The following is a 17,978-nucleotide window of genomic DNA, read 5'->3' as shown; positions in this document are numbered from 1 at the left end:
CTTTAATGTTAAACACTTGAGGGGATGAGGATCAGTTACGCTCGATTTTGTCCTGGATTTCATAGCGAAGACTCAGAATCGTTCGGTCCCTGACGCACGGTTTGAGTCCTTCATGATCCCCTCCCTAGAGGACTTTGTAGGTAATGAACCAGATGAGATGCTACTGTGTCCTGTTAGAGTGCTGCGGGGCTATCTGAAGAGGACTCGACGTCTCCGGTTTAAGTGTCGACGACTCTTCGTTAGTACTGGCTCGACCAAGAAAGAAGTGTCCAAGAACACGATCTCTTTCTGGCTTCGTGAGACGATAAGGAAAGTGTATTCTGCTGCAGAAGAAGACGACACCGGTACGCTTCATCCGAGAGCTCACGAAGTCTGCAGCATTGGTCCGTCCCTCACATTCCGGAAGAACATGTGAGTTTCGCAGGTGCTGAAGGCGGGCGTGTGGTCCCAACAGACTACCTTCACCTCCTTCTACCTCTGGGATGTTGCTCACAAGTCCTTGGACACTTTTTTCTTGGGTGCTGTGGTGGCTGCTCAACAAGTTGTGTAGCTTACCTGGCTCCTCTAACAGGACAGGTTGCATCTTGCCTAAGATGTATGGTTGTGATTGGGAGCATGAATGTAGAGTGACTGGCCTCTCTTCTTTCTCCCCATCCTGGCTCTCTTCCCACGGGCAGGGAGTGGACATGCCGTTACATGCTGGATCTGGCGGTCGATGCAGGTAAGCACCCAGCGGGAGCTCCCGTTCTATTTTCCATTCAGGTTGATAGAAGCAACCCCACTCCTTCCTCTTGCAAGGGGGAAGGGAGAACATGACTATAAGACAAACCCAATGCTTGTGACTGCTTTTATGTCATCTGACTCTAAGCTCTTCCTAGCCTACTTTGCACGAACTGACGTTTCCTCTTTCGTGCAAAGGGACCCAGAAGTCTGACAACTGATCCTGTGTTTCTTACAACCCGATCATTTTGTCAGAGGCAGTTTTTCCCTTCCTCGCTCTCTCGACCAGGAAGGGAAGACAAGGTGGTGAACTCCAGTCAGTTCATAGAGACTCACTCAGATTCCTCCCTCCAACCAGTAAGTCTCCTAATGTAAAGGACCGAGGGTTTGTATATTTTGTTGGAACAAATCACAGTTTTTTAAAGTAAATTGTATTTTTCCTAACTATACAAATCCGAGGTCCTTTACATTTTCTTCCCACCTTATGCCACCCCTCAGTCTGATACCTGGGCCGAAAGACAAATTGGAATGTTTACATCCGGGCAGGCGGTACTCCTGCCTCCCGGACAGTAGTTAACTGCCTAACCACCTTGTTTGAAGTTCAAAGGCCGTTTCAGCCTACGCCTGAAAGTAATCCCTAATGTAAAGGACCTCAGGTTTGTATAGTTAGGAAAAATACAATTTACTTTAAAAAATCATGATATTGAGATCAGGTAGCCTACTTAATTTCTGATATCCAAGTTTCAAAGTTTAGGTTTTGGAGCATTAGCCGCCCATGGTTTACTAGGTCAAAGGCAGTGCTAAATGTAAGGTACTGTGCTGCATCTAGGCCTAATTGATATTTAGGTGAAGGATACCAGTGGCTGTTAGGAAGCAAGTGTCTAGATTCAAGATCAAGATTCAAGAGTAGTGAGATTTTTGTATTTGCTAGCAGTTGTTTCAGTCAGCAATCAGACAATCCTTTTAAGGTACTGTCATATCCCAAACTTAGGCTATGCCAAGTTAGGTTTCAGAACCCCTTGCGCAAGGCGAATTTTCACTTAAGTTTGGCATGGTCTCTGAAAATGCTAATAAATGCTTATTTCTAAAGTTTAAACACTAAATATGACCCTAATCATGCCCCCAAATTATTAAGCTAACTTTGAAATGAAATTAGTTACTGTAATTTCATTTAAAAGTTAGCTTAATACATTATAATACATTACCCTTAAAAAAAGAAATAAATGATTGACATAAAAATAGAGAGTTGGAAGAGATTTTCTTCTTCTCTCTCTCTCTCTCTCTCTCTCTCTCTCTCTCTTTTCTTCTTCTTCTTCTTCTTCTTTTAACGTGCTTTTATTCCCATTTTTGTATGGGGTAAGCACGATGCCTTCTTTTTGAAGGACTTTTTGATTTGGCTTTGGGGTAGACCTGTGGTCTCGATCAGCTGCTCTCTCTTTCATTTTGACCAATCTTTGTTCCGACATGATATACGAACCCTCGGTCCTTTACATTAGGAATTACTTCAGCGTAGGCTGGAAACGGCCGTTAAACTCTTGAGCAAGATGGTTAGGCAGTAACTACCGCCAGGTAGGTGGGAATACCCGCCTGCCCGGATGTAAACATTCCAGTTTGCTTTCGGCTGTCATGCGTTGCAGACGTGGTTTCGGAACTCCTTGCCTGACTGTCGTTAAGTTCTTATTATCCCGATGGGATCTTAATGTATTTTTGTGCATATATTACATGTGTTTGATATTTATTATTATAAACCCACGATTTGTGATAACCTTGCATAGCCGTCGTTCCCCTGCACTGTGTCTTGGGTTGACGGCCAAGGGCGTATTTAAAGGAGCGTAACCAAGTGGTAATGCTTCTCTTCCAATAGCCCTTTATTTAGATACTGAAGGCGTTCCCCTGTACAATCAGAAATATTAGATTGGGATGTAATATCTTCGCTTCCCCTACATTGATCGGGATGTAAGAGTTCACTTCCCTTCTTGGGTTTCCGCCCGCCGCGTACAAGGGCATGACTACTTCCTTCCTACATGTGCTGAGTTGTTTTCGCCGCCTGCGCTTAGAGAGTTGTGTGGCGGGTGGGAGGTTGCAGGCGTTGTCTGTAAGTTACGCTTCCACGGCGCCCTTGGTGGCCTCCCCTCCGTCCTTTTCTCTCCCCGTAGGTTCTTCCTTTCTCTCCTTCGGTAGAGATCTCTTTCCTTCACCCTCTTCACTGGCTCTAAAGACTGCTGGGGCGTGTCAGGCGACCTCTACTTGGGTACCTCCTCTCGCTGCGTAGGGCAATTCCCTTCATAGCGAGAGGAGTTTCCCTCTCTAATCATCTTTGCTTTTTCTTTCAGGTTGATAGTGAGCATCGCAGACACAGCGGTAGTTGGCTGGATATCTCAGGGGATATCTCGCATGGAGTCCAGACGTTAATTAGTGTTGCTTTGGAAGCGACCATAATACCTGGCTGGATGACATAATTCCATGTCGGGATCGTTCCGACTCTGTTCCTGCCAATGTGGATAGATCGCTGTCATTGTTACGTTCATGTTAACTCGAAGACAGTCTCTGGGAGGCTCTTCCTGGTCTCCTGCCACAGCCGTCCTGATCGTTCCTGTCGCTGCTGGTGACTTTCATGTGACGTTCCTGTCCGTTGCAGTAGCTCCGCCTTCCGAACCGCTTCTGTAGCTCCTGCATCTGCTGTCCTGATCATGCCTGCTGCTCTCCTAGTGGTTGTGCCTGAGGCCACTTCCGTTGTGTTCCTGCCAGCTGCCCTGGAGGTTATGATGTCCTCCATCCTGTAGAAGATGTCGGCGTAAGGGTGAAGGAAGTTGCCTTGTGGAAGTGACGTTCCTGGCCGGTGCAGTAGCTCCTGCCTTCTGAACCGCTGCCGTAACTCCTGCATGGGCTGTCCTGATCATTCCTGCCGCGTCTCCTGGCGGTCGTGCCTTGGGCCGCCTCCGTTGTGTTCCTGCCAGCTGCCCCAGAGGTTACGATGTCCGCGATCCTGTAGAAGACGTCGGCGTGAAGGTAAAGGAAGTCGCCCTGTGGAAAGTGACGTTCCTGGCCGTTGCAGTAGCTCCTGCCTTCTGAACCGCTGCCGTAGCTCCTGCATCAGCTGTCCTGACCATGCCTGCTGCTTCTCCTGGTGGTCGTGTCCTGGGTCACTTCAGTTGTGTTCCTGCCTGACTGCCCTGGAGGTTACCATGTTTCGTGTCCACCATCCTGTAGAAGATGTCGGAATGGGGGTGAAGGAAGCCACCCTGTGGAAGTAGCCGCCGTCTTCTTCATCTAATCTTCGATTTCACCTTCTGCTGTGTCTTCCCTTCCTCTCCCGAGGTCCAAGGGGGTCCCAGGAATCAGACAGACCTCCATCGGCCAAAGGAGAGGAAGGCTGCTTCTTCCCCTTGATGCCCTTGGACGTCTAGGGACCGCCTCCTTCCGAGGAGGCAGTGGGAAGTTGGCTCTTCCTAACCTTTGGGTTAGGAAACCGATTGGCATAGCCCTGGGTTTTGTGTTTTGAACCAGCTGGCACCAGACCTCGGTTTGCGATCCAGTGCCCAATCCCAGAGGTTACGTCTCTAAGATGGAGGGTCTTTTCTTGCTTGTTCTCGACGCTCTAGGAGATTCTATGGAATTGAGTATCCTGATCTGGTTTGGAGAATATTTCCTCAGCCCAGTTCGGGAGCAGAAGAGGAGAGAAAGGGCCAGGGAACCCAGGTGTCTCAGTCACCTGCCAGCACCACAAGCACCCAGTGCTTGCCAGTGCTCAGGTTCCCAGCCTGGTGTCTTGATGGGTTGGTCCAACACCAGAAGAAGCAACGTCTTCAGTGGGAGTCCTGCAGGACTTCTAAGGGACTGACTTCTCTTCCAGGAGACAAGTTTCTCTTGTTCTTTTCCCGGATCCCACCGATCAATTCTCCTGTGCAGTCTACCTCATTGGCTCGAGGCTGTGCCTCGTTACCAGTCTTGGAAGTGTGCGTCTAAGACTAGTTATGTGCCTGGCTCTTTTGATCTCTTAGGAAACTGAAAGCAGCCGCTCCCAATTTTGGGAGTCTCGTGGGTAGGTCGAATTCTACAAATCAAAAGCTGACGAGAGGCACAGGACAAGAAAGTGCCAAGACACCCAGGTGTCAATCTGAGAAGCCAGGTGTCTCGATACTGCCTGCCAGCTGCTTCGGTTGAAGACTAATATTTCAATTATCCAAAGAGAAAACTCAAAGAAAGAAGCAGACACAGAATTCCTCTTTGAACCTTTTTCTCGAGGGCCTTCCTCGAGTTTAGAGTTCGGGAAACTAGCAATAGTTCACGGCAGACAAGTTCCGCCCTGTCCAGTTCGGATTGCCAGACGACCAGGCTCGAAACCTGGTCGTGCTCACCGCCCAGCCCTTGGTTGCGCTGCAGACTGGCTCAGCTTTGCTCGCCTGCCCAGCCTGCCTCCCTGACTGCACCATCTCCCAGTCTGGATCGCGTTCACTGGAGTATGCAGCTAAGGCCTGCCCCGGCAGTGTCTTTCTGAATTAACTGGGCTCTGTAAAAGTGAACTTTTTGCTCTTCCCAGGAAATTACCACGGCACAATGATCTTCTTCCTACTAGACCAGTAATCTCAATAAAATATTATCAAAACAAGGGTCCGCCCTCTCCTGCTGGTTTTACTGGCAGGACAGGTAAAGGGTACTCTGTCTCAACAAAATTAAAAACAACCTCTTGGTTGTTCCAAGAGGAACGAGATGGACATGAGAGAGCTCTTCAGTTTCGGCTTCCTGGTGTGCTTTGGATGTCAGTTCCCTGATTGTCTTGTAGCACAACCAGGTAGGTGAGGAGGGTTTCATGGGATCTGTCAAGGCTCCCTCCATACCAACTGGAGTTTCATAAGCCGAAATGAGAGGTTCTGAGAAAGCCCGACTACTCCGTTTTTGGAGAAATGCAGCTGATTAGACTAGTCAATGAAAGAAGATCCTTGGGCAGGACAACTTCCCCAATGAATAATCTTCATCCTTCAACCCTTGCAGGTGAAAAGGGACCGAAGAGTGTCAGGGGAAAACTGGGGTAACTGGCTTCATGAGATTTTTTCTTTGGAGAAGGAGTTCACCCAGGTCGAGCAACCAAGCTTCTCCCTGCCTTGACAGAATACGAATTCTTCTTGCCTTGAAAAGGGTCTGGACCGACTGCAGTTCTGTGGACAGTTCTGAAGTGCTAAGAAGGGCTTTGTCCCAATTTGGATCTCACCATTTCATAAGTCCTGAGTTGGCTCGACCTTAGAGGTCGGAGAACTTTTACTTGGTTCTGCCTTTCTCTTGCAGAGATTTGCCAGATGCGGTAATCAAGGTATGTATCAGGGCACTGCCTTGTCCTTTGGACAGTGGCCAAGACCTTGGGGCAAAAGCTCACTTGACATAGTTCAAGCCAGTCAACTCCTAAGACGTCCCAGGCTTTGATAGAAGATTGCAGAACATAGCCTCTCCTACCCTTCTAGGAAAGGACGATAACTGCATCTCTTTCCACCCTCTTTCCCATAAGGGAGGAGGGAAGAAGGGAAGAGAGAAAGAAGTATCGATCGGAAGAAGTTCGAAGGACTGCAGATTCCTGGATGAAATGATAAATCAAGTCTCTGGAGTTGGCAGCGACATTGCTGAGACCTGGGAATGGATTCCTTCGGAGAAGTATCTATTTCGCTTAGGCCTCGGCAATTCTTTTCATCCCGCTTCTCTCCCATGGAACAGAAATGCTAATAGCCCTGGCTAGAGCTAATTGTCTCGGTATCCTGTCATCTTGTCAGAAGCTTCCCATGCTCAGGAGAATGGAAGTCTAACTTCCATTCCTCTGTTTCGTCACTTAAGTTTGAGGAAAGAGTTAAATGCTTGATTGAAGGAACATGTAAATATGCTTGCATATTCCCCTCACATCATGTGTCTAACGCACGGATTCACCAATCAAGGAATAGGCAACACCTGTAAGACTTTGTACAAAGGTAAAGACTGAGATGATAAGTACCTTCTCATCAACATCCTGGGCTCAAGGCAGCCTTCTGTCCTTCCTAGATTTCAGGATGAACTGACACTGTGGTTCTCAAACAACAAACCACAGTAGCTGGATTTGTGACAAACAAGAGGGAAAATTTTTTCCTCCTGTTTCATCTGTCGACATTTGCAGGTATAGTGTTCTATAGCGCACTCAACATCTCAATTGTCAGATGCATCCCGGTGGGGATGTATTAACAGAATTAAATAATGGCCACGGGTTTGAGTGATCAAACGGAATGTGCAGCTCAAAAAGATTAATAAAAGAGATTGCTCAACTGAGAAATCCCTACTGGGACTGTTGGTCACAAGTCGGTAGTTTTTTCTTGCTCCTTCATACCAGACCCAGGGGCCGCTCGAGGCATGCTGTCTTTTGGGAAACTTGATATCTACAGTTTTCCCTTACATTTGTCTGTTTTGCCAGGAGTTCTCAAGCATTGCTCACCTAAGTTACAGACAAATGATGAAGACTTCACCTCTGCCCGACCTGATAGCCAAGGCATCAGAAGAATAAGGCTTGACAAAAACCTCACAAAGCAAAAAGCACAAAAAGCGGTTCTCAGGTAGTGCATCCTGGTGTGTTTGGGACTGGGAGACCTTCCAGCTTCCTCTTGCAAGTGGTAGGCTTTTCGCTGAGCGGCACCTATATATAGCTGGATCTCTTGAAGTCCTCTGCAACACTCCCAGGGACTGTATCTGACCTGGTGGGTGTCGTTGCGGAACTCCTCTCGGGTCAGAGTCGCTCTTCAAGTCTGGACTCCATTTCTCTGGAGGTTGCTTCTCCGTTCATTTGTCAAGAACATTTAGGCCCTTTTCTCTAGTCTTCTATCTGAATAGATTTCCTCAGTCAAGATTAAGTGCGGATGAGAATTTCTTTGACACAGGTTGCTGTCCCAGGAACTGTTCCCTGGGTGGCATGTGACTCGTTTAGGGTTCCTGTCCCATGCTGCATGCACCTTATGAGAGTCGTTGGATAGAGATGTGCCCTTGTAGGACCATCTCCCATCTTGCTCTAAATTTTGGTTAAGAAGATGGAAGAATGGGTGAAAGGGATCAATAAACACTCCTTGATGCTTGAGGTGGACTCGAATCCTTCCATTGGTCTATGATCGGTAAGTTCGAAATTGTCCTTGTTCCCTCCTCCTTGGACTTTTATCGATGATCCAGATCATTGTTACTTTGTCTTTAGCTGTGATACTATTTTCGGTTTCGACACTCCTAACCTGGATGTTGTTCCACATTTCGCATAAAAATCATAATCTCCCAAGGAAGAAGTGCCTAAGTTACACATCTTCCTCCTGACTTCCCTTCCCTTCCATTGAAGGAGGTAATTGACAGCTGATGTAGACGATACCAGTACAGTATGCCCACCTTATGCCACCCCTCAATCTGAACCTGGACCAAAAGGCAAACTGGAATTTTTACATCTGGGCAGGCAGGTATTTTTACTTCTCAAAATGTTACTGCCTAACCACCTTGCTCAAGAGTTTAATGTGTCCAGCCTAACTGAAAGTAAATAATGTAAAAACCTCAGTTTGTTCATGACACTTACCTGTCAGATATATATATAGCTGTATTTCTCCAAAATCCGACAGAATTTCAAAACTCGCGGCACACGCAGTGTGGCCAGGTGGTTAGTACTCATTCCCGCCGCTGGGAGGCGGGAATCGGGAACCATTCCCATTTTCTATTCAGATTTTCTCTGTCGCCGGTACTGTTAACATCTGTTTACAGTACCTCCGCCTCTGGATTTCGTTAACTTGCTTAGTTTCCCACTTAAGTATTCTCTTGACTTTTGGTTTTGATTTTGGACTGTGGATTGGCATACGCTTTTTCTGGACTGTTGTGGATTTTGCTTTGACTCTCTTTAAATGATGTCTGGTTCTAGTTCTGCTAATTTCTGAGTATGTTGTATGAGTGATTGTAAGGTGAGGCTACGGAAAGCTTCGGTAGACCCTCACTCGGTTTGTTTGAGGTGTAGGGGCATGTTTGTCTTATAGATGATCGATGCAAGGAGTGTGAGCCTTTATCGGATGCGAGCTGGAAGTCTTATGATTCTATGTTCGCAAGTTGAGCGTGACAGGGTTAGGAGGTCTTCCTCCAGGAGTGTGTGCAAGAGTCAGGTTATTTCCTCTCCTGATAATCCTAATGTAGTTGATGTTGCACCTGTCCCTGTGGTTTTGCCTTCGGGCCCTGAGGTTGTGTCTGTGGAGGGTTTGGCCCTGGCGCAGATCATGAGTTCTATCCATCCGTGCTCTAGAGAACAAAGTGACATCTCTCCAAAGTGCTGTGAAGTGTAGTTCCCCCCCAGTGTTGTGGAGGGGGCGTCAGATCGGCCCCATAATGCTTCTAGGCCTGGACCTCTGTCAGACTCCCAGGACTCAGGGAGAAGGCATGTTGAAAGCCGCAAGAAGGTTACGGGGCTTCCCACCGATCTGACGTCCCTTCGGCAGGTCCTGTTGTCGCTTCCCAGGCTGCCAGAGGATCGTGCTTCGGCTCGCATTCTCAAGGACTGCTTTTCGTCCTCCGAGGCGTCCTCCTCGCAAGGGGTGGAATTCTCGTAAGGACTCTCGCCCTCTCAAGAGGAGCTGTGTTCAAGAGGACGCTTTCGTCAGTTTTCTCCGTCTCTAGTTATTTTGAAGCTTTTTCCACCGCAGAAGAGGACCAGATTTCGTCTGATGAGGATGTTTCGAGCGCCCCAGCCGCTCTAAGGAGAGAACCTTTCTTGCTCCTGTGAGGAAGAAGAAGGCGTCCCCTCGCCCATCGTCTTCCCATAGGATTGTCTCTCCTCCCAGACATGATTCTTCTCCTTCTAAGAAGATTTTGTTGAGAGATGCAGCGGCAGTTGTCTTCTCTTATTGCAGAGAAGGACTCTGCCTCGTCGTCGCAAGGACTTGACTTTGCCTGTCAAAAGATCCAGGAAGTCTCCTTCTCCTGCTCCTGCTCCTTTCTTCGTCGTCTCTCCTTCGCCTGTCGTCGCCTTGTCGTCCTGTTAGCTCTCTTGTTCCTTTCGTAATTTTCGTCATCACATGACGCTCAGCAGCTTCTTCCCGGACGCTTCGGTAGCCGCTCTTCAGGACGCTTCTGTGCAGGACGCTCGACAGGACGCTGCTTCAGGACGCTTTGGGCAGTGACGCCAGTGTCGGCGCTCCTTCAGGACGCTCTTCAGGACGCTCGCTCAGGGGCGCCTCTTTAGTTGCTCTTCAGGACGTTCCGGAGCATTCAGATCCTGAGGGAAAAGAAGATCTCTTCTTCGTATTGGACCTCAAGGCCTTCCCCTAAAGTGTTGGGTGATTCTCGGTTGCTTCTCCGGCTGTGGAAGGAGAAGTGTCTGGCGATTCGGAGCCTGCGGGACGCCGAGCTCCTTCTGCTTCCTCTTCTTCCGACTATCAAGTTTTGACCGGCTTGCTTAAAGACTTGTTCGGGGATAAGTTCAAACCTCGGCTCCTCTCTCCTCCTTCTCAGTTAGCTTCTTCCAAAGCTAGGAGAGCGCGGGGTTTTTGAAGATGACTTCTTCACTGGCTACCAAGAGGGCTTTCAAGAAAGTCAACGCCTGGATGGAGGAACGGAAGTCCCATGGCAAGACTTCTTTTGCCCTGCCTCCGTCTAAGCTTTCAGGCAAGGCTGGTATGTGGTATGAGACGGGAGAAGATCTCAGTTCTAGAGTTCCTTCCTCTTCTCAAGGGATTTTACCAGTCTTGTCGGACGCGCCCAGAAGGTCTCATCTGTCTACTGCTAAGGTTTCTTGGACTTGTCAGAGACTGACCATCATCTCAAAGGTCTCTTCCGCACCATGGAGGTGTTTTTAATTTTTTGGACTGGTGCTTGGGAGCCTTAGATCTTAAGCTCTAGAAGCCGGATTCTATTAGCCTGGGGAGCTCTCCAGTGTTTTAACTGCATGGACAAGGCAGTTAGGGATGGATCTGAAGAACTGGCTTCTCATTTTTTACACGGGCCTCTTAAAGAAGAGGGCCTTTGTTTGCAATTTCACAGCTAAGTCTGTTTCTCCTTCAGCAAAGGGCAGAGTTATTGTTTGCCCCTTTGTCTAACCATCTGTTCCCTCAGCCTTTGATTCAAGGACATTTCCCTCCAAGTCTTAAGGAGAAGGCCACGCAAGATCTGTTGGCCCATTCTTCTAGACGTCCTCCAGCTCCTTCTTCTTCTTCTTCTGCTTCAGTTTTGTCCTCCAGGAAGAAGAAGCCCTTTCGTGGAGGAACTTCTTCCTCTAGATCGTCTCCCGAGGAAGAGGTTTCACCAGAGGAGCAGCCCCTCTAAACCTAGGGGAAAAAGTGACTTCTTTCACCTCCAGACACCTGTAGGAGCCAGGCTTCTTTATTTTGCGGGAGCCTGGAGAAGCGAAAGGGGGGACTCCTGGTCACTAACTGTCATAGAGAAGGGTTACAAGATCCCCTTTCTCATGTTTCCACCCCTTTGCACGTCACGCCCAGGGATCTGTCGCCTCTTACCACCGAGAGAAGCAACAGATTCTTTTGGACCTCCTGGAGCAGATGTTAGAGAAAAGAGCTGTGGAACAAGTTCTGGAGTTGGATTCTCCGGGGTTCTACAACAGGCTTTTCTTAGTCCCGAAACAGTCGGGAGAGTGGAGACCGGTCTTAGATGTCAGCAGACTTGAATCGCTTTATTGGTGAAGGAAAGATTCAAGATGGAAACGTCCCAGTCTGTTCTAGGGGCTTTAAGACCAGGGGACTGGATGGTCTCTCTGGACTTACAGGATGCATACTTCCATGTTCCCATTCATCCTCAATCAAGGAAGTACCTGAGGTTTGTGCTGGGGGACGAGTCTTCCAGTTCAGAGCTCTTTGCTTTGGTTTGTGCACAGCTCCCATGATCTTCACGGTGATCATGAAAACGCGTGGCGAGGTGGCTTCACCTGGCGGGTGTTAAGGGTGTCATTCTACCTAGACGATTGGCTCATTCGAGCCTCTTCTCAGGGAGAAGTGTCTGGAGGACCTGACTTTGAATTGAATTTGACGAAGTCCCTGGGACTTCTTGTGAACCAAGAAAAGTCCCATCTGATCCCGACTCAGTCCATCGTCTATCTGGGGATTCAGATGGATTCAGTGGCTTTTCGAGCTTTTCCATCCAGAGAACGGCAACTGCTTTGCTTAAGAAAAGTTTCGTCCTTTCTAGGGAAAGAAACATGCTCGGTGAGGGAATGGATGAGTTTGCTGGGGACCATTTCCTCGCTGGAGAAGTTTGTTTCCCTGGGGAGGCTCCATCTCAGACCACTCCAGTTTTTCTTGGCGGAGAACTGGAGGGAAAAGGAGAATCTGGAAGAGATTTTGACGATATCTCCTTTTGTCAAGGATCATCTGAAGTGGTGGTTCGACCCCTTAAAGCTTGCAGAAGGGGTTTCTCTTCGTCTTCAGAGCCCCGACCTAGTGTTGTTTTCCGACGCGTCCAGGGAAGGATGGGGAGCAACACTAGGAGGGGAGGAAGTGTCAGGCACCTGGAGAGGGGAACAGGTGTCCTGGCACATAAATCTCAAGGAATTGGGTGCTATCTTTCTGGCTCTTCAATTCTTGAGGAGCCCAAGTTGCAGGCAGAATTGTCCAAGTCAATTCGGACAATACCACAGCTCTAGCATACCTCAAAAAACAGGGGGTACTCGATCTCGTTCCCTGTTCATCCTAGCGAGGAGATCCTGCTCTGGACTCATGCTCGAAGGGTCACTATTCTCACGAGGTTCATTGCGGGAGTGGAGAATATCCGAGCAGACCTTCTCAGTCGGCAAAATCAGCTGCTACCGACCGAAGTGGACTCTTCACAAGGAGGTATGTTTAGAGTTGTGGAGAATATGGGGACGTCCTCTAGTGGACCTCTTTGCCACGTCCAGGACGGCAAGACTCCCCTTTATTGCTCTCCTGTCCTAGACCCAGGAGCGTTAGCCATAGACGCCCTCCTCTGGGACTGGAAAGGCCTCGACCTTTACGCTTTCCTCCCTTCAAGATCCTGGGAGAAGTGATCAGGAAGTTTGCAACGTCAGAAGGAGCAAGGATGACTTTAATAGCCCCCTTCTGGCCAGCAGCGGATTGGTTCCCAGAGACCCTGTCCTTCCTAGTGGACTTTCCAAGAACGCTTCCATTGAGGGTGGACCTTCTCAAGCAGCCGCATTTCGAAAGGTTCCACCAAAACCTCTCCGCTCTGAGTCTGACTGCATTCAGACTATCTCAAAGTTGGCCAGAGCAAGAGGCTTTTCGAGAGCTGTGGCAAAGGCCATCGCCAATGCCAGGAGACCTTCTTCGGAATGCGGTCTACCAGTACAAGTGGTCTGTTTTTAGGAGATGGTGCAGGAGTAAAGGAGTTTCCTCGACCACGACCTCTGTACCACAAATAGCTGACTTCCTTTTTATCTTAGGCATAAGAATAAACTGGCAGTCTCGACTATTAAGGGTTATAGAAGTATGTTATCGGCAGTTTTTAGGCACAGAGGCCTGAATAATGGACAACAAGGATCTTCACGATCTACTGAGATCCTTTTGAGACTGTCAAAATTCCTCAACTCAGGACACCTTCTTGGAATCTGGATGTTGTCCTGAAGTTTCTTATGTCTAGTACTTTTGAACCTCTGTCTTCGGCTTCCCCTCAAGAACGTGACTGAGGAAAGCTGTCTTCCTAACGGCTCTGGCGACAGCTAAGAGGATTAGTGAAGTGCAAGCAATTAGCAAACATATTGGCTTTAGGGGTCCTAATGCTGTATGCTCCTAAATCCTTTGTTCTTAGCCAAGAATGAAAATCCTTCAAACCCTTGGCCCAAATCTTTTGAAATCAAAGGTTTGACGGAGTTACTTGGGCAAGAGTCAGAAAGAGTCTTGTGTCCTGTCAGGGCTCTCAAGTTCTACTTAGCCAAGACCAAGGAAACTAGAGGCTCATCGGACAATCTGTGGTGTTTGTGAAGAGACCTGATCTTCCCATGTCCAAGAATGCCTTAGCATTCTTTTTAAGAAGTACTATTCGAGAGGCTCATTCCTCCTGCCTAGAAGGTGACATGAGACTTCTGAAAGTAAAAGCTCATGAAGTTAGAGCTATCGCGACTTCGGTGGCTTTCCAAAAGAATATGTCTCTGAATGATATTCTTGGTGCCACCTTCTGGAGAAGTAATTCAGTGTTCGCTTTCACATTACTTACTGGATGTGAAGACGACATTTGAAGACTGCTCTTCGCTGGGACCGTACGTTTCCGCAGACACAATGTTGGGAGAAGAAGGCAATACTCATCCTATCCTTTAGGGGTTAGGTGGTATTTTTTAATCTTGTTGTTGTTTATTTTTGGTTGTTGGGTGGCCATTGAGGTGGACGTCCCAATTTTTTAGCCTATGCTAGGTTTATTACCTTAGATAGGGCGGTCAGGTGGTTGGTCGTTGCTCCTTCTCCCTCTCTGTATAGTCACATGATCTAGTCCTATTGTGGTCACGCCCCCTTGGACAGGTCATCTGGATCTCTCCAGCTTTATAGGTCCCTACCTTGCTGGAGACTCTGGATAAGCAGAAGCAGGCTTGGGTGACAGATAACCTCGAAGTCAGCTATGCTAACAGGTAAGGAACCAAGGCGTCATTCGCCTACATTTATTTGTTCCCTAAATCCTATTCTGTCTCTTCCCACCTCCAATGGTGGGATTCAGCTTATATATATATCTGGCAGGTAAGTGTCATGAACAAAATGATATTTTAATAATAAAATAAGGTTTGTTCATACTTACCTGGCAGATATATATACTTTTAGTGCCCTCCCGCCTCCCCTCTTGAGACAGTGGCACTAGAAAATCTGAATAGAAAATGGGAATGGTTCCCGATTCCCGCCTCCCAGCGGCGGGAATGAGTACTAACCACCTGGCCACACTGCGTGTGCCATGAGTTTTGAAATTCTGTCGGATTTCGGAGAAATACAGCTATATATATATCTGCCAGGTAAGTATGAACAAACCTTATTTTATTATTAAAATATCATGTTTGTATAGTTAGGAAAAATACAATTTACTTTCAAAAATTGTGATGTTATATATACTTACCAAGTAACTACATGATCATATCCCTCCCTTCTCCCCTCTCATGGGCATAGGGCATAAACAAATTGGGCTCGTTAGTAGTGTTGTACCTATCCTTCCCCGAAAATGGGTGGGGCGAGTTACCCACACCAAAATATTGGAACGTTACCACAAATTTTCAAATTTAAGCTGCCGATAAATGAAACGTAATAGCTTTGTAGTTACTTGGTAAGTATATATAAAACTTTATTTTATTTTAAAAATGGCATTTTGTTAGGGGTGATTTCTGTCGTCTGGGATGTTCTGTGGTCCAGCAGTTTCCTGGTCTTATGGTGGATGGTTTAAAGAGGTCGGACTGTATCCAATTTTTTCTTGTCTTTTTTTATAGGCAAATCTGTTTGGGATAGCTACACTGTAACACTTGCAAGATAAGGGTTGTTTAGGATATGCATTTGTACCACAGGTAAACTTGACCTGAGTATAGTGCATTCATTTGAAGATGTATTTTTAGCTCCAGCCATGTAGTCATCTTCATATTCTATTTTAGGAAATTATAAAGCTTCTTTTTCAGTTTTATGCCTGTCCACATCGAACAGTTGAGTGTTACCATAAGTTGAGAAACCATATTGCATCTATTTTGACATATAATGTTAAGCAGTAACATTTTAGTTTAGATTTGCTTTTATTTTCATGGCACTCAAATTGCACTATATATTGCTCTCTTAACAGGATCAGCAACGACTTGTCTTACATAAAGGCTGGTTATCAGAGTGATAAATGGAAGTGGGTTTTAAGCTTGCCCCAGAATTCCGTTCTGCCAGCTGCCAGTGATGTTGGATCTGCAGCATCAGTACCTTTACCATCTGATACTTCATTGTCGTCAACTGCAGAGAAACAAGATGAACAGGAAAGTAGCACTAATGAGGCTTGTTCTTATTCTGAAGACATGCAAAAGTCTGATATCAAGTCAAGCTCCCCTTCAAAACAGTTTACCATAGAGGAAGTCACTAGAGAAAATTTGCTCAAGGTCTATGGGTTGGACAAAGTTCCGAAAGTTCTTCCTTGCCCGTAAGCTTTTATTACTCATGATTATTTCACCAGGTTTTTTTAGTGTAAATTTACCTTTGTTCCCACACAATATATAAACCATCGGTCTTTACATAGGAATATACTTTGGCTCAGCTGGAGCCTGGCTGTTTAACTTTAAACAAGGAGGTTAAGTATGTAGTTAACTACTGGCTGTGGGTGGGAGTCCCACCCACCCAGTCAGTATGCATTCTCTTTGCTTTTGGCTGCCAAGGGAGAGAGATGTGCCGCTTGCTTTTGGCTGCCAAGGGAGAGAGATGTGCCGCTCTTCCCTCTGTGCCTGCCTTTTGACTGATTCGTTTGTTTATGTTATGTTTTGTTCCTACATGATATACAAACCATCGGTCCTTTACATTAGGAATTACTTAAAGCGAAGCTGGAAACGGCTGTTAAATTTTTAGACAAGGTGGTTAGGTAGTAACTACCATCTGGTAGGTGGGAATACCTGCCTGCCCAGATGTAAATGTTCCAGTTTGCTTTCGGCCATCATGCATTGCAGACGTGTTTGTTCCGACACAATATACAAACCCTTGGTCCTTTACATTAGGGATTAATTTCAGGCGTAGGCTGGAAACAGCCGTTGAACTTCACACAAGGTGGTTAGGCAGTTAACTACCGTCCGGGAGGTGGAAGTACCGCCTGCCCGGATGTTAACAACCCAAATTGCTGTCAGCCTTTGTGGAATGTGGACGTTGTTTCTTCACTCTCTGCCTGACTGCATTTTTTCAACCTTTTGGTGGGAAAATTCCTTGTTTTCTTTCTAGTATGAATGTTGATAAACCTTCTAAACCCTCCTATCCCCAGCATGTGTGTCCCGGGCTAGGAGGCAAGAAATGTAATACCTTTAGGTCTAGCGTCGACATAACTCACATGCCCTCTGCCCATCTTGCAGGGGGCGTGTGTGTTCGCGCGACGCTCCTTGCAGCGAGTGTTGTTCCTGGTCTCCAGAGCAATGGAAGAGGTTCGAAGGGAGGAGACGCTAGCCAAGGAATCGTCCGAGGGTAACACGCCCCCGACGACCCCAGTGGTGGCTAATGTGTCGGGTTCGTTTCTCCCTCCCTGCGAACTTCCCCTGCTTCCTCCCTCTCCCTTGGGTGAGGACTCCCCACCCCCTTCCTCATTCGTTTCATCGGGTGTGGAAGGGCGTGGGCAGACAGTTGATCAGGACATCCTCTCAGGGGTCTCTTCTCGTGGGGGGGGGGGTTTTCCCCCAGAACGAGTAGAGACTTCCCAGCCTAACCCAACTTTTTCCTCAGGTTTCAGGATGGATAGCCAGGCATCAGATCTAACCTCGGCTTGGCTACACCTGGGTCTACCTGGCGTTCCGTCACTGGAGGGCCTAGTATCTCATCTGTCTGGCACTCCAGTGACAACACACGTGGCAACCACGATCACCACCACGTCTGTTACCATGTCGGGATTTTCCAAGCTACCCGTGTCGGTGGCTTCTTGCCTGGACTCCCAGGTTTCGGCTGCCCCTGACGTTCACCATCCAGTACCGCTGCCTCCTGGGTTCCCGGCCCCGCTCTCACGACCGGGCCCTTCCTACATGGTTACGTCAACAGTGCCGTATGTGACTGTTTCTGCCCCTGTTGCTGACCCTGGCTCAGTGATGACTATGATTCCGGCTCCTCGCTTCCCTGTCTCTCAGCCCGGCGTATCGTTTGACTCGCTCCCCATACCTTCGACCCTGGCTCGGCCCAGCCTGGCTACTCGTGTGCCACCCGTGCCTTCATTCCCGGCTCTGCCTCCGTAGGTTCCTGGCTGCCGTGTGGATGTTCCCGCCCCGGTAACTGCTGGCCCGAGCACTGCATACACTGCCCGGGTTGCGCCTGCTGCTGTGGCCCCCCCGGCTGCTCCTGCTTCGTTGGTTGCTCCTACATGGTTTGGGGACTTAACTACCATCCTGAGGAAGATGGCGAAGAGGAAGTCAAAGAAGAGATCAAGAAAGGTGTCGTCGTGTTCGTCTTCGTCATCATCATCGTCTTCGTCTGCTACCCCTTCTTCCTCTTCTCCTTCCGAGGCTTCCCGGCCAAAGAAGAAGAAGTCTGCCTCTCCCCCCCCCCACAAGAAATCTCGCACCGAGACTTGTAAGGGACTACCCCCTTCCACAGGAAAGGCAGAGGGATCTCTCGCTGACTCTTCTCGATCCACGGATCAGGGAACCG

At 47.9% G+C, this 17,978-nt stretch overlaps 1 protein-coding gene across 3 annotated transcripts in view; it reads left to right on the top strand.

Moving 5' to 3' along the window:
* Positions 1-17,978, top strand: part of LOC136828427 (ubiquitin carboxyl-terminal hydrolase 48-like) — a 487,389-nt gene that overhangs the window by 7,909 nt on the left and 461,502 nt on the right. For all 3 annotated transcript variants that reach the window (XM_067086475.1, XM_067086474.1, XM_067086476.1), the window contains exon 2: positions 15,454-15,792. In XM_067086475.1, coding sequence (XP_066942576.1) covers positions 15,454-15,792 — 339 coding nt within the window. The remainder of the gene's footprint in view (positions 1-15,453; positions 15,793-17,978) is intronic.

This window comes from Macrobrachium rosenbergii, chromosome 42 (genome assembly GCF_040412425.1).
Source record: "Macrobrachium rosenbergii isolate ZJJX-2024 chromosome 42, ASM4041242v1, whole genome shotgun sequence".
Lineage (NCBI taxonomy): Eukaryota > Metazoa > Arthropoda > Malacostraca > Decapoda > Palaemonidae > Macrobrachium > Macrobrachium rosenbergii.
Note: the sequence above shows the minus strand (reverse complement) of the source record. Positions and strands in the feature narration are given on the sequence as shown.